Raw genomic sequence first — 12,890 nt, forward strand, 5'->3', positions numbered from 1 at the left:
AAGCACATGGACATGAGTGCCATTTCTGCCCCTAGCAGGGATAAACAGCTGCATTATGTTGGTCAAGTTAACTAACCTCTCTTTGCCTTGGGTTCCTCATTGGTAAAGTGGGGAAAGTAACAGAACCATTTTTCTTCGTACAGGTAAAGCATTTGTAGAAGTGAGAGAGTGGAAAATGCAGCATTGAAGAGATCAATGCTAAACACAGATTGCCTGGGTTCAAATCCCAGCTCCACCACTCCTCGTTTGCTCATATGATCTTCTAAAACTTGGGTAGTTAAGTACTAACCACATAGATTAAATGTGCTAATCCATGGATAGATCTAACAGAGTCAGCACCTAATAAGTGTTATATGGATGCCTGCTGTTATAGTACTTGTTTCTGGGAAGAGTCTCAGATACTGCTGATAAGGATATGGAAATAAAAAATTAAAACTTTCCAACATTATTAATTTTTCTGTGTTTGATTCTATCAAGTATAAAAGCCATATCATAGTAATGTTGGGATTTCCTTCATTATCTCGGCCCAATACTTTGGCCATTTCCCTCATTGAACATTTTCTCTCTCTATTTTAAGGATTAGATTATTGGTGCATATTTTACTGAGTCTTTATTAAGACTCTCTATTCCCTGATTTACTTCAACTTCAGTATCCCATTCTTTTTTTCTTCCAAAAGCAACAAGTCAATGAATTTTAAAGGCGGTGAACAGAAGGGACTCACACATTGGGAGAATGATAAATGAACTAAACATTTGTTTGGGACAATTTCTGATCCTATCTCTTCTCCCCTTCCCTCACAGCATTCACTTCAATGTTTTTGCCATCCATTTATTCCTTCGATATTTATTGGGAAGGCTTGTCAGGCACTGTGACAGGCAGTGGAAAATCGTGGTTCTGACACTTGAATGGTGTTTTACGGCTTACAGATCGTTTATGTTAAATTTGTATGTTAAATGCATTCGATCCTCTGAGGCGCTCACTTCATTTCACCCAGCTCTTCCTCCCCTTTTAACTTTATATTTCTCATAACTGTCCTCATTCCTGCACACTAAAGATTTGAGTGTGCAGAATATTTACCAAGTGCATGGGGAACACGCTGGAGTGGGAAGTTGGCTGGATGAGAAGGTGGTAGGTGGGGGAGGAGATACGAATCAGATGAGAATGTAGGTCAGAGATGTTTCCAATACCCTTTTAGGATAAAAGGAAAAAGCACTCTTATTTAGGAAAGTCCAAAAAGTCACTTGCAAAGGAACAATGCCCATCACCAGAAACTGTATTGAGACTAGACATAGGGCTGGCGATTTCCCATGTCCTCCCTTACCATAAGCATGTTTAACATATGCAAGAAGCCAGAGTTATGACCCTCCCTTCCCCCATAAACACTCAGACCCTTAAGTCCCAGCATTAAAGTTCCCCAATTATACTTCCTCTTTCATTTCATGATACCAACCAATAGACAAGAAATACAATATAGCAAATTGACCAGAAAAGTATTCTGTTAGTCTCAGATCACCTGTTTCATTCATTATTATGCTTCTTACACACAACTTAGACTTCAATAGGGAAATACCAATGGCATCCTGCAGATGAACTGGTCATGTCAGCTGGTAGAGAACAAAGGTAGCATGCCGCTTGTGTGTAGGCATGCAGTATCTCTCACATTTGAGCTTATAACCATCTGGTCAAGGGTACTTTGAAGATTCACAGGATATAAGCAGATGGTAACTATAGTTAAACGTCTACTGTGAAATGGACAAACTCATTCCTTACTTAGATGCCTTTAACTTGCTTTGCCCTCTGCCTAGAATGCTCTTCCTCCAGAACTTCCCATGGTTCTCTCTTAAAATAAATATTTTATTTATTTATTCATAAGAGACACAGAGAGAGAGGCAGAGACATAGGCAGAGGAAGAAGCAGGTTCCCTTCAGGGAGCCCAACGTGAGACTTGATCCCCAGACCCTGGGATCATGACCTGAGCCAAAGGCGGATGCTCAACCACTGAGCCACCCAGGTGCCCCTCTCTCTTTCTTGTTATTCAGCTCAAGTGTCACTTTCATGGAGAGGCCCTCCCAGGCAATCTATATAAAGTATATCTGCACTCTCAGTCCCTCTATCTCATTTCATGATTCTCTTCTTGGCATTTATCTCTACCTAACGTGGACTTACCTATCTATATACTTATTATCTGTCTTCCTCACAAGACTGTAAGCTCCAAGAGGGCAGAGATTATTTTAACACACTGCCTGGAACATAGGCACTTAATGCATATTGGTCAAACGAGCCAGTGAGCAACAGATACTTACTGAATGCCTATTGTATGCCACTGCTATTCTAGAGTGGCACTGGGGATGCGGTAATGAATCAGGCAAACTCTCTGGGCTCTTGGAGTTTGCATTCTAAGGCAGGGAAACAAAAAACAGAGAAGAGAAAGCTGCTTGGGTGGGGCTGTCCTATATTAAATAAAGTGATCAAGGGAAGGTCTTTCTGCAGCGTCCTGAAGAAGGTGAGGAGGGAGTCACCTGAAGAAGATAAGGTGGGAGAGGGTAAGTGTTTTAGCAAGGGGACAGGAAGTGCAAAGGTCCTGAGAAAGCAGGTCCAGAGAAAGCTAGCAAATTCCTGGGTGAGTGGCAGCAGATGGGAGGAGGGGTGCTAGTGGGGCACAGCTCCAAACCTGTAGCTTGTTTTTTACTCTTTTGTGAAATGGGAAGCCACTAGAGGCTTTGAGCAGAGACACGATCTGATTTAGGTTATGATAGGATCCGTCTTTTTTGTTCTGGTGATAAAATATTGTAGGGGACAAAAGAGGATGCAGTTAGGAGACCAATGCCATAATCCAGGTAAAAGATGATGGGTGGCTTGGTCCAGGATGGTAGCAGGGAGTTGTGGAAGCCTGTTAATAGTCTGGGAGTATTTTAAAGGATTTTAAAGGCAGAACTGAAAGGATTTGCTGGCACAATAAACAAAGTATTGATATAAAATATGTACAGAAAGAAGACTCTTCTTGGATTTATAGAAAAGAGACTGGTTTTGTTAGGCTGGTGATACTGATATACCAGATAGTAGCACAACCACCTAGAAATTCAGCACTGGAATTTGGAACTTTTGTGTCATCTATTATTTATCCCAAAGAACAAACAGAAAAAGAGTGGTCAAATATATTCAGTATCAAAATCTGTACTTGCAATTAAGTGAGCTGGTTTGGGGCTTGATCATATTTCAGCACTCTGACATGAATGAGATAATTGTTCAGAAGACATAAACATTTCAAAGTAAAAATGACACTTACCCGTGAGAAGACTGTAAAGCTCATTGGGTAGTTACACAAAAGGGTAAACATTATTATGAAGAACAAAGATCTCCCCTGATTTATTCTGATTGACCGTCTGTACTTGCAACTCATCTGACAACCGCTCAGACTTCTGACCCTTTGCCTCCTGGGCTACAGGGAAAGAGCTATGGATCTTATTCAACCTCGCGTTCTTCACTCCCTGGCCCTGGCAAACAGCGGTGCACAACAAATACTCACTGGCACGGTGATTTCTTAACATCCTTCCCCGCCCTCCCTCCCGTCCTCTTTCTGTAGTGCTCCGTACCGCCTTATTTTATTTACCAAAGTCAGGGTCAGATAATCACTCACAAAAAAAAAAAAAAGAAATTTCAGGATGTGTTGGGCGTTGTTAGGCTGGGCCGTGGAGGGCGCAATCCGCGGGGCTCCTCGGCCTGGGAAGCCAGGGAAGGCTGGTGGGGGCGGGGGGGGGGTGGTGGTGCGGGAGAAGCCTGTGCCTCCAGGCTGCAGGGTGCCAGGTGAATGCAAATGTGGAGGGAGGAGTTACAGCAAGCCAGGTGGGGACCACAGAGGGCCTTCAAAAGTACGGAGGCCCCGAGACTAGAGGGCACCTAAGAGAACAGCCTGGAATGACCCAGGCGCGCGGGAGGGGAGGCGCACCTGGACCTTTGGGAGGGTAAACTCGCGGGGGCTGACAGGTGGGCTTTCCTGACTGCTGCATCCATCACATCTCGGTTGAAGGCGAGATTCACCAAAGGCTGAAAGGGGCCGGGAGGCCGAGCGGTTACTTCGGCCTCGAGGGCGCTACGGGAGGAGGCCGCGTCCTCCACCCTCCGGGGAACGCGCCACCGAGTCGCTCCTGTAGCCTCCCAAGTTCTGCCGTCACCGCTGCAGCTCATTCCTTCCCACCTCGAGGGCTCCCAACCAATGCGTTTGCCTCTTCACCCGCAAAGAAACTACCGGTGACAGTTCTACGGCTGGAAACCCAGGTTAGTTTTCTGTGTCTCCGCCTTTTTCGAGACTACTGGTTAACCTCAACAGTCTCTCGCCGCCTCCGCCCTGGGGCGGCCCCTGAGTCCCTCCAGACTTTTTTTTTTTTTTTTTTTTTCTTTGTCTCTGGAGAACTTTCAGCCACTCGCCAGCCGACTAGGGCAGCGCCACAGCTCCGGGGTGCAAAGCAGCGGGTTCCGGGGCGGCCGCGCACTTCTGCCGCCCGGGCAGGGGGCGGGAGGCTTACGTCCTCCCGGCAGGCGGGGTGAGGAGGGGAGCGGGCGCCTTGACGCCCCTCCAAAGGAAGCTCGTCTTCCGAGGCGGCCCGTCCCAGGCTCGGCCCACTTCGGAGGGGGAGAAAGTTGGGCGGGAGCGGGAAGGGTTGGAGCGCGCGGGCCGGGCTGGGTGGAGGTGGGGCGACGGGGGAGTCGGGGCGCCCCCGGCGCGCGAGCCGGGGTGGAGCCAGCAGCCGGGCGCGGCGTCAGCGTTTAGGATGCAAATCGATTCCCCGCTCCGCCGTCCCCCACCCCTCCCGCCCGGGGAGCAAGGCTCCGCCGCTCCGCAGCCGCCCACGCCTCCTGCGCGCCGCGGCGCCCGAGCGGGCGGCTCTACTTAAGCCGCGCGCCGGCCGAGCCCCGGCACTCGCCTGGAGCGCGCGGGGGAGGCGGGCGGAGCGCACCGGGGGCCTCGGGGGCGCACGGCACCGCGGGGCTCTGCGCGGCTCGCGGCTCGTGGCGGCGGCGGCGGCGGCGGCGGCGGCGGCGGCGGCGGCCGGGGCGCACGGCTGAGCTAGCGTCCGGGGAGGGCGGCGGCGGCTTCGGCGCGCAGCCCCGCTCCCTGCCGCTGACCCAGACCCGCCACCTCTCTGCCATGGCCCTGGCGGACAGCACACGTGGACTACCCAACGGGGGTGGCGGCGGGGGTGGCAGCGGCTCCTCGTCCTCCTCCGCGGAGCCGCCGCTCTTCCCCGATATCGTGGAGCTGAACGTGGGGGGCCAGGTGTATGTGACCCGGCGCTGCACCGTGGTGTCGGTGCCCGACTCGCTGCTCTGGCGCATGTTCACGCAGCAGCAGCCGCAGGAGCTGGCCCGGGACAGCAAAGGCCGCTTCTTTCTGGACCGAGACGGCTTCCTCTTCCGCTACATCCTGGATTACCTGCGGGACTTGCAGCTCGTGCTGCCCGACTACTTCCCCGAGCGCAGCCGGCTGCAGCGCGAGGCCGAGTACTTCGAGCTGCCGGAGCTCGTGCGCCGCCTCGGGGCGCCCCAGCAGCCCGGCCCGGGGCCGCCGCCGCCGCACTCGCGGCGCGGGGTGCAGAAGGAGGGCTCGCTGGGCGACGAGCTGCTGCCGCTGGGCTGCGCGGAGCCCGAGCAGCAGGAGGGCTCGTCGGCCGGGGCGCCGTCGCCCACGCTGGAGCTGGCCAGCCGCAGCCCGTCCGGGGGTGCGGCGGGCCCGCTGCTCACGCCGTCCCAGTCCTTGGACGGCAGCCGGCGCTCGGGCTACATCACCATCGGCTACCGCGGCTCCTACACCATCGGGCGGGACGCGCAGGCAGACGCCAAGTTCCGGCGAGTGGCGCGCATCACCGTGTGCGGCAAGACGTCGCTGGCCAAGGAGGTGTTCGGCGACACCCTGAATGAGAGCCGGGACCCCGACCGGCCGCCCGAGCGCTACACCTCGCGCTATTACCTCAAGTTCAACTTCCTGGAGCAGGCCTTCGACAAGCTGTCCGAGTCGGGCTTCCACATGGTGGCGTGCAGTTCCACGGGCACCTGCGCCTTCGCCAGCAGCACCGACCAGAGCGAGGACAAGATCTGGACCAGCTACACCGAGTACGTCTTCTGCAGGGAGTGAGCTCCCCAGACCCCCGTCGCGACCCCAGCGCGCCCGTCCCCCGTCCTTCCTGCCCAGGGGAGCGTTCTAGGTCGCCCCTCCCGCCCCACGCCCTCCCGCTCCCGCGTCTCCCACCTTCAGGAGCTGGGCCAGGCCCACTCACACCCCCCCGCCCCCCCCCCCACCTGAGAACCTGCGGCCGCAGATCCTCTCTCGGCTTCTTTGGACCCCGCTAACCGAGAGCCCAGATGTACCCCCTCCAGCGCTTCCTCTGCCCCCTGCCTCAAGCCGCCCCTCCCCTGGACGGTCCTTGGCCTGGATCTAATGGGGCAGCGTGGCCACAAAGTCACCAAGTACCTGGGGCTGGCAGAGTTGTTCAGAACCCGATTGGACCCTGTCCAGCGTGTAGAAGATTGCTTGACCTCCCAAGACCTTTTGACTGATGCTCGGTGTAAGAGATCAGAAGTGAGAACACTGTCTGGGAGTAGTTAGGGTTTAAAAGGTCGTCACGTATAGCCTTCTGACCTTCTTTAAAGGTAGAGTTTTTAAAGGGCTGGATGGAAGACTCTGGACCTGGACTTGGGATCCCGTGGAGGCGGTTCAGTGACTACAAATGAATAAAGTTTTGATAAGTTATAGGTAGGACGTAGGAAAAGAACCTAGTGCTGGCACAACGAAGGATCGAATCTTTTCCATGCACCACGAAAGGTCTTCGCCTGTGGCTTAAACTTGTAGAAAGTCACCCCCCCTCCCCCCCGCCCCCGCCGCGTGAGGACGCCTCCTTTCCCCTTGGCTCCAGCGCCAGGAAGCCTTTAGTTCGACCGGTCGGCAAGGCCGCGGGATGGGCGAGAGGGAGGAAGATTGCTGACTCCGACCAGGGCCAGGCAGCCCGGGTCACCGAGCGCAGCGGGAAGTCACCTGGCAGTGACTGCAAACGGAGCTGGGGAGTCGTGCACGTCGTGGGGATTAGGAAAGCCCGTATTCTTGCAGTGAATTGGCAGTAGGACTTTAGCTCGTAAGACTGGGGGGTGGGGGGGGGGGGTGGGGGGGTGGGGAGGGAGGAAAGGAGGGATGAAGGGGTGGGAAGGGAGGAGCAGACACACTCATTTATTATTTGAAAGTTGGAAGTTTGTGCCATCCGTTTGAGTACACGCACATTAAAAAAATAGTACACAAAAACATGCAAAGCATTTTATAAAGATGAAGAACAGATTTACTCTTATCTGGCAGTTTATTGAACTAACTGTTTTGAGTCCTAAACTTAGAAGTTGCTGATACTTATATAACCTAACCAAAGAGTTACCCAGTAGTTTTTGAACTTCAGTTTAGCTTTTTTTTTTTTTGAACTTTATCTTCTTGTTGATTATAAGTCTTGATTTTAAGATCTAGTAACGAGCAAAATGTTTGATTTTTGGTTGCTTAAACTTCAGATTTCTTCTTAAAAATCCTCATTTTCCTCAAGCCCAGCCAATGTTGACTTCTGGGCAAACCCGAAAACCTGAAGATGCCACTTCTTTCATGCAGATTGGTTGAAATTAAGGTGGAATCTTTTTGAGTGACAGAGCTGCAGAGATAGAAGCCCCAAGCTGCCCATCTGTAGATAGCTATACAATGAAATATTTTTAAAAGAAGGCAAAAAAAAAAGTACTTACAAGTGGGCTGAGCAATAAAGTAGTGTTTTAGGTAAATGCAAGAGAAACAGAAGGAGACCTGGTTGCCTTATACCTTTACTCCAGTGGAATCAATTCCCACTGCATATCCTATCTACACCTTAGGTGAAGGGAAGTAAATCCTTGTCTTTCATGCTGTGAGGCTCCTTTGGATATTGTGTAATGACGGAGAAGCCTTTCTTTTTTCATTAGTTTCAGCAGTTTCTCTGAAGTATGTTTTTAAAGATTTTGTAAGGGTCGTTTTCAGTGTCCAAATTAGTGCTATTTTTTCTTCTTTTTAAAAATGAATCTTGTACTGTAATCTTATTATGTCCATAACAGATACTAAGAATGGGAAGTTTTATTCTTAGACTCATGTGATCCAATCTGTATATACCATATATAAGCATTTTACACGAATCATTTAGTTTTTTAATTAATTTACTAATGCTAAAAAATTTGCTATATTTACACACCCCCCCCCCCCCCCGCCCCCCAGTAACGTGCATCAGATGGTGTATATACTAAAGCAACATGTTTTCATGAGTTTCTTAGATCCTTGTCTCTGGGGACATTGGGTTAGGAAAAAAAAAAAACATCATTGTAAAACAGAGTTTGCTCCATACTTTTTTCCTTGGCTACTAGTTATATACTAATAATGTGTCAGTTAACTGTCCACTTAAAATCAAGGTACCTGTATTTTTAACCTGCTAATTCTTTTTTTTTTTTTAATTGGTAGACAGAAAGATTTGAAGTCTTTTCATTGGAGTTACATTTTTAAAAAGATAAAGTTAGCTTTATGTATAAAGACTGAAATTGTAAGGGAAATGGAAGCAAAAATCCAGGAAGTTGTGTTTGCTTATACGTTGGGTGTGTTCTCAGAGTAGGTAGTGCAACAGAACTTATCTGTTTCAAGCCCAAAATGATTTAGCAAATTTGCTTTCTGGACAAAAGAGTGTCTCGGAGATTTCTCCACCCTCTATGCTGTTCTATTAGATCATGCAACAAAAAAGCACATACTTGACAACATCTTAGGACAGATCAAAACCACTGACAGATGGCAAGACACTGGGATTCTTATTTTCCTTGTTAAAACTGCACAGCTCTGAGAGTCCTGGGAAACTGCTAAAGTTTTGTTTATGCCACTCAAGTCTTACGGATTTTATCTTGTAAAACTTTGAGTTGAACTACTGCACTTCTTTGGGTGTACAGATCTTACTTCCTTACACACTCTGGCTGCCCTGCAGTGCTCCCCCTACCCCTTTCATTCCATGAAAGACTGGGAATTCAAATGGGTGGAGACCTTAAACTGACTTATTTTCCTACGGTTGACTGTCACCTCTAAAGTTGACAGTCGAAAAATGAAAATACTCTACTGTTAGCCCAAAGTAAAGACTGGCTGGGAAACTCTACACTAGATGGATAATGTAACTGTGGCAAGAGAGACTTAGCATGGATACTTTTGGGTTCCTTCTCCTCTGTGCTGTGGGCCACAGAAGGACCCTTCGTGGTCTACAAAGTAGGCTAGAGTGTTGGTTGTCACCTCTGAGTTTGGATGGGGTATTGAGGGGTCCGTACATGTAAGCCCTCCAAAGACACCATTCACATAACCTGGGAGAATGTCATAAATTATTCAGATAATTAGGACTGCTTTAAGCTGACCCAGCATAGCATGCATTTACTTATGTCATGGCTTTAATTACCATTTGGTTCCTAAGTACAAGTGAATGACATGAGGTTTAACAAATTTCATTAAAAAAAAAAAAAAAAAGAAAAGAAAAAGAATTGTTGACAGTGGTTTAAAAAAAACAGGTACCATATTCAATGCTTTTGCACCAGGTGTTGAGTAAGTTGCTTATTTTTAATACATGTATATCACAAACCATATTCAGTCTAATTTTTTCAAATTGTATGTTGTGAAAAATATTCCTTGGAGATGTGAGACTTAGAAATTTTTTTCCCTTTCAGTACTGTTTTTATTCTTGTGTTTCTTACTTGTTTTTTGTTTTTTTGGCATTGATAGCAAAGTGAAAATTTGTAATACTAGCCAAAATTTTCTTCTCTTTCAAACCAGATCCATATATGGGGCCTGTTGCTTCTCTGAGGAAATGCATAATCTAAATTCTCAGACAAAAATGGGTGACTGGCGATGCTCATAACATATTCCAATTTTTATTGGAATTTTCCATGGAATGTTATTACATTGAAGCCATGTAAGGTGAAGCTTTGATAGTTTTTTACTTTTTAAATTATGGTAAATTCTAATCTAATGTTCAAAACATTTTTGTACTCCACATGAAAAATGCTAAATTATAGTGCAAGTATTTGGAAAAGTATTGACTGGAGGGGTTGAATTCTGTAAGAATTTCTTTTATAGTCTCAATCGTAAGTACTTTACTCAATTGACTTAAATTTCTAAAATAATAAACTGAATATTTTTTAATGTAAACTTAGCTGAGTAAATCCTTTGGATTTTTTGTTGTTTTTTCCTTACTATAACTCATTTTAAAACTGAATTAGTTGTTAAGTCTGTCTTTTGAGAATAAATAAAATACTCTTGGGTTTTCAGTGGCTGTAGTACCTGATATAGGATTTCCTAGAGCCAGAGACAAGTTATGTTGAAGTTAACTTTTCTTTGTCACAATTTTGGACAATAAAAATATAAACAGATTTGAATTTGAAGATTTAAATTCTCTACTGGGGCCCTTAGATAGAAGAAATCCAAGCAGACTATTTACATTAGAGTTTAATCTTGTGTGGTAGGAAGATGAATAGTTGACCAAGAATTCTTGTCACCTTATACATTTTGTGTGTCCCCCCCCCCACAGGCCAAGTTTTTTGTATTTTAAATGTATTTTGAGGTATGTAGTTTAATTACAACATTAATTGTAATGTAAACTATTATACAACTGTCTTTGTGACTTTATAGGCAGGTGAATTTTGCTATTACTATTGAATACTAATGATAGTTCTTTTATGACCACTCAAACATCAGTAGTGACATTTAATGACAAAAGTTTAAGATGTCCATTGTGGATGTTAATTTTGAAGACATAAACTATATATTATTTAAATTCTTCCCTACATCTGGAAAAACTCTTATCTGCTAAACAATGTAAGATTCCCACAGAGCTCTCTGGGATTATGCAATTGTTGAAAACATTGTATGCTAAGTGATACATATCACAAGCCATTTTCTCAAAATAGAAGGGAAAGGAGAAAAAAAATTGTAACGATTATCAGACTTTTCTAACGAAACAGAAAGCCAAGAAAAAAAATCCCTCTGTATTTTAAAAAAGATATTTCAGACATGCTCAAACTTTAAGTGAGAATTTCTTCAAATCTCTAAATGCTCTAGAGATTTTTGTTCTCTCCATTCACAACCAGTTGTATAATAGGCCTACTCGATACTGTTTTCCCTGTGTGTGAAGTAATGAATCATTGATTATGTGACTTGTTATGTATTCTATTAAACACTAAGGAATAAAACATTCACTCCTTTAATTATTCTTTTTGGCTCCTGAATATGGATTGGCTTGAACACTGGTCTGATTTCATTTAATGGGTTAAGTACTGGGACCACTGGGAGCTCCGTGGTGATGATGAGCATTATGCCATCAGAAGGACTCCTCACTGGGTAATTGGTCAGTTTGGCCAGAAGTGAACAGGCTCTTCCCCCAGAGGTTATTGTGGAGAATGCCTGTTGTCAGGGTGGGTTGGTATTCAATGCGGAGGAAGAGTCCTTCACATTTTCTTTGACCTCAGTCTTAACAGCATATGCAAATTGTTTTGAAATGGGGAATGAAGATAGAGATACCTTTTAAAGTTTGTGGTGGGGTGGGGGAGCACACCTGGATGGTTCAGTGTGTTAAGCTTACAACTCCAGTTTTCAGCTCAGGACCCTGATATCAAGCCCAGTGTTGGGCTCCATGCCCAGTGTGGATTCTCTTTCTCTTTTGATCTCTCTCTGCCCCTCCCTGGCTCACACTCAGGTGGGCATTCTTTTTCTCTCTCTCTCTCAGAAAATGATTTTGAATTTTTTTTTTTTTTTTGGTAGGGAAAAAGAAACAGCTTTGTGACACGCCTTAATTAAAAGTACAATTCGTAAAGATAAAATTCCAAAGAATGTTAGAAGAGGAGCTGCATTTTTATTATAGGGTCTCTTTCCTGCATCCCCTCCATCATTGGTGTCCCTCCTCTGGAAAGAGCACAGTGCCTTCCAGACTGAGAAATCACCCAGCTAAAGGCAGTGCCAGCAGCCTGGTCTGCTGGGCTGTGGCACCGGAAGCCAGGAGTGGCATGTGGAGAGTGAGCGGGGCTTTGCCCTTCCTCTTTGCTTTTGCTTGTACTTCCTCTAGATAGCTTTTGTTTCGAAAGTATGCATGTTTAAGTATAAATGCACACATAAACCATTTGTTTTTTGAAGAGTTTATGTGAAAAATTTAAGACAATTTTTGTACATAATAAGTAAATCTCCCTCTTCTGGTAACCCCTGGAGGGGCTTCTTCCCAGGAGGTAACCATTGGTGTGTTTTTGCAGAGAATATATATTCCTCCCTTTTTTTCTATTCAGTAGGAATTATACCTGCCCTGCTTTCTTCTTTGAACCACACATTCTGGAGTTCTTGCAGTGCCTGAGTGAACATGTAGCAATGATCTACCTCATTTTCCTTGGTAGCCACGTGATAATGTACATGATAATGTACATGATGGTTCTAGATGTGCTGTCACTTATTTGACCAATCCTTTCTTGATGGGCATTTAAATTTTCAGGTTTTGTGTTTTTACTCCAGAGAGTGCTATATTGAATATCTTTTCACATATATGCAAATATAGGCGTCTTTTCTATATCAAGTGATGTCAAGAGAGAAATCACCTGTAGGTGCTATTTTCTTCTGTAGTGGCTATGGAAATGGTAGGATTCATTGGGAGATGTGTGTATGAGTTGGGAAATTAAGTCATTTAACTGGCAGATAATTTACAAAAATCTGTTTCATTTTATGGAAAAAATGATAAAATTGCAAGAGTTTCGAAGACAGAACTCTAAACATTAAAGATACTCTGAACTTGTAGAATCTTCAAGACCGTTTGCCATCCTCTGTCATTAACGACTTGGTGGGGTTGAGAACTTC

General features: G+C 46.1%; 1 protein-coding gene across 1 annotated transcript; it reads left to right on the plus strand.

The window, feature by feature from the left end:
* Positions 1-4,922: 4,922 nt before the first annotated feature.
* Positions 4,923-11,263, plus strand: KCTD12 (potassium channel tetramerization domain containing 12). The gene has a single exon (XM_072782717.1). The coding sequence runs from the start codon at positions 5,148-5,150 to the stop codon at positions 6,129-6,131; it is 984 nt and encodes a 327-aa protein (XP_072638818.1). The 5' UTR covers positions 4,923-5,147; the 3' UTR covers positions 6,132-11,263.
* The last annotated feature ends 1,627 nt before the right edge of the window (positions 11,264-12,890 follow it).

This window comes from Canis lupus, chromosome 17 (genome assembly GCF_048164855.1).
Source record: "Canis lupus baileyi chromosome 17, mCanLup2.hap1, whole genome shotgun sequence".
NCBI classification, from domain to species: Eukaryota; Metazoa; Chordata; class Mammalia; order Carnivora; family Canidae; genus Canis; species Canis lupus.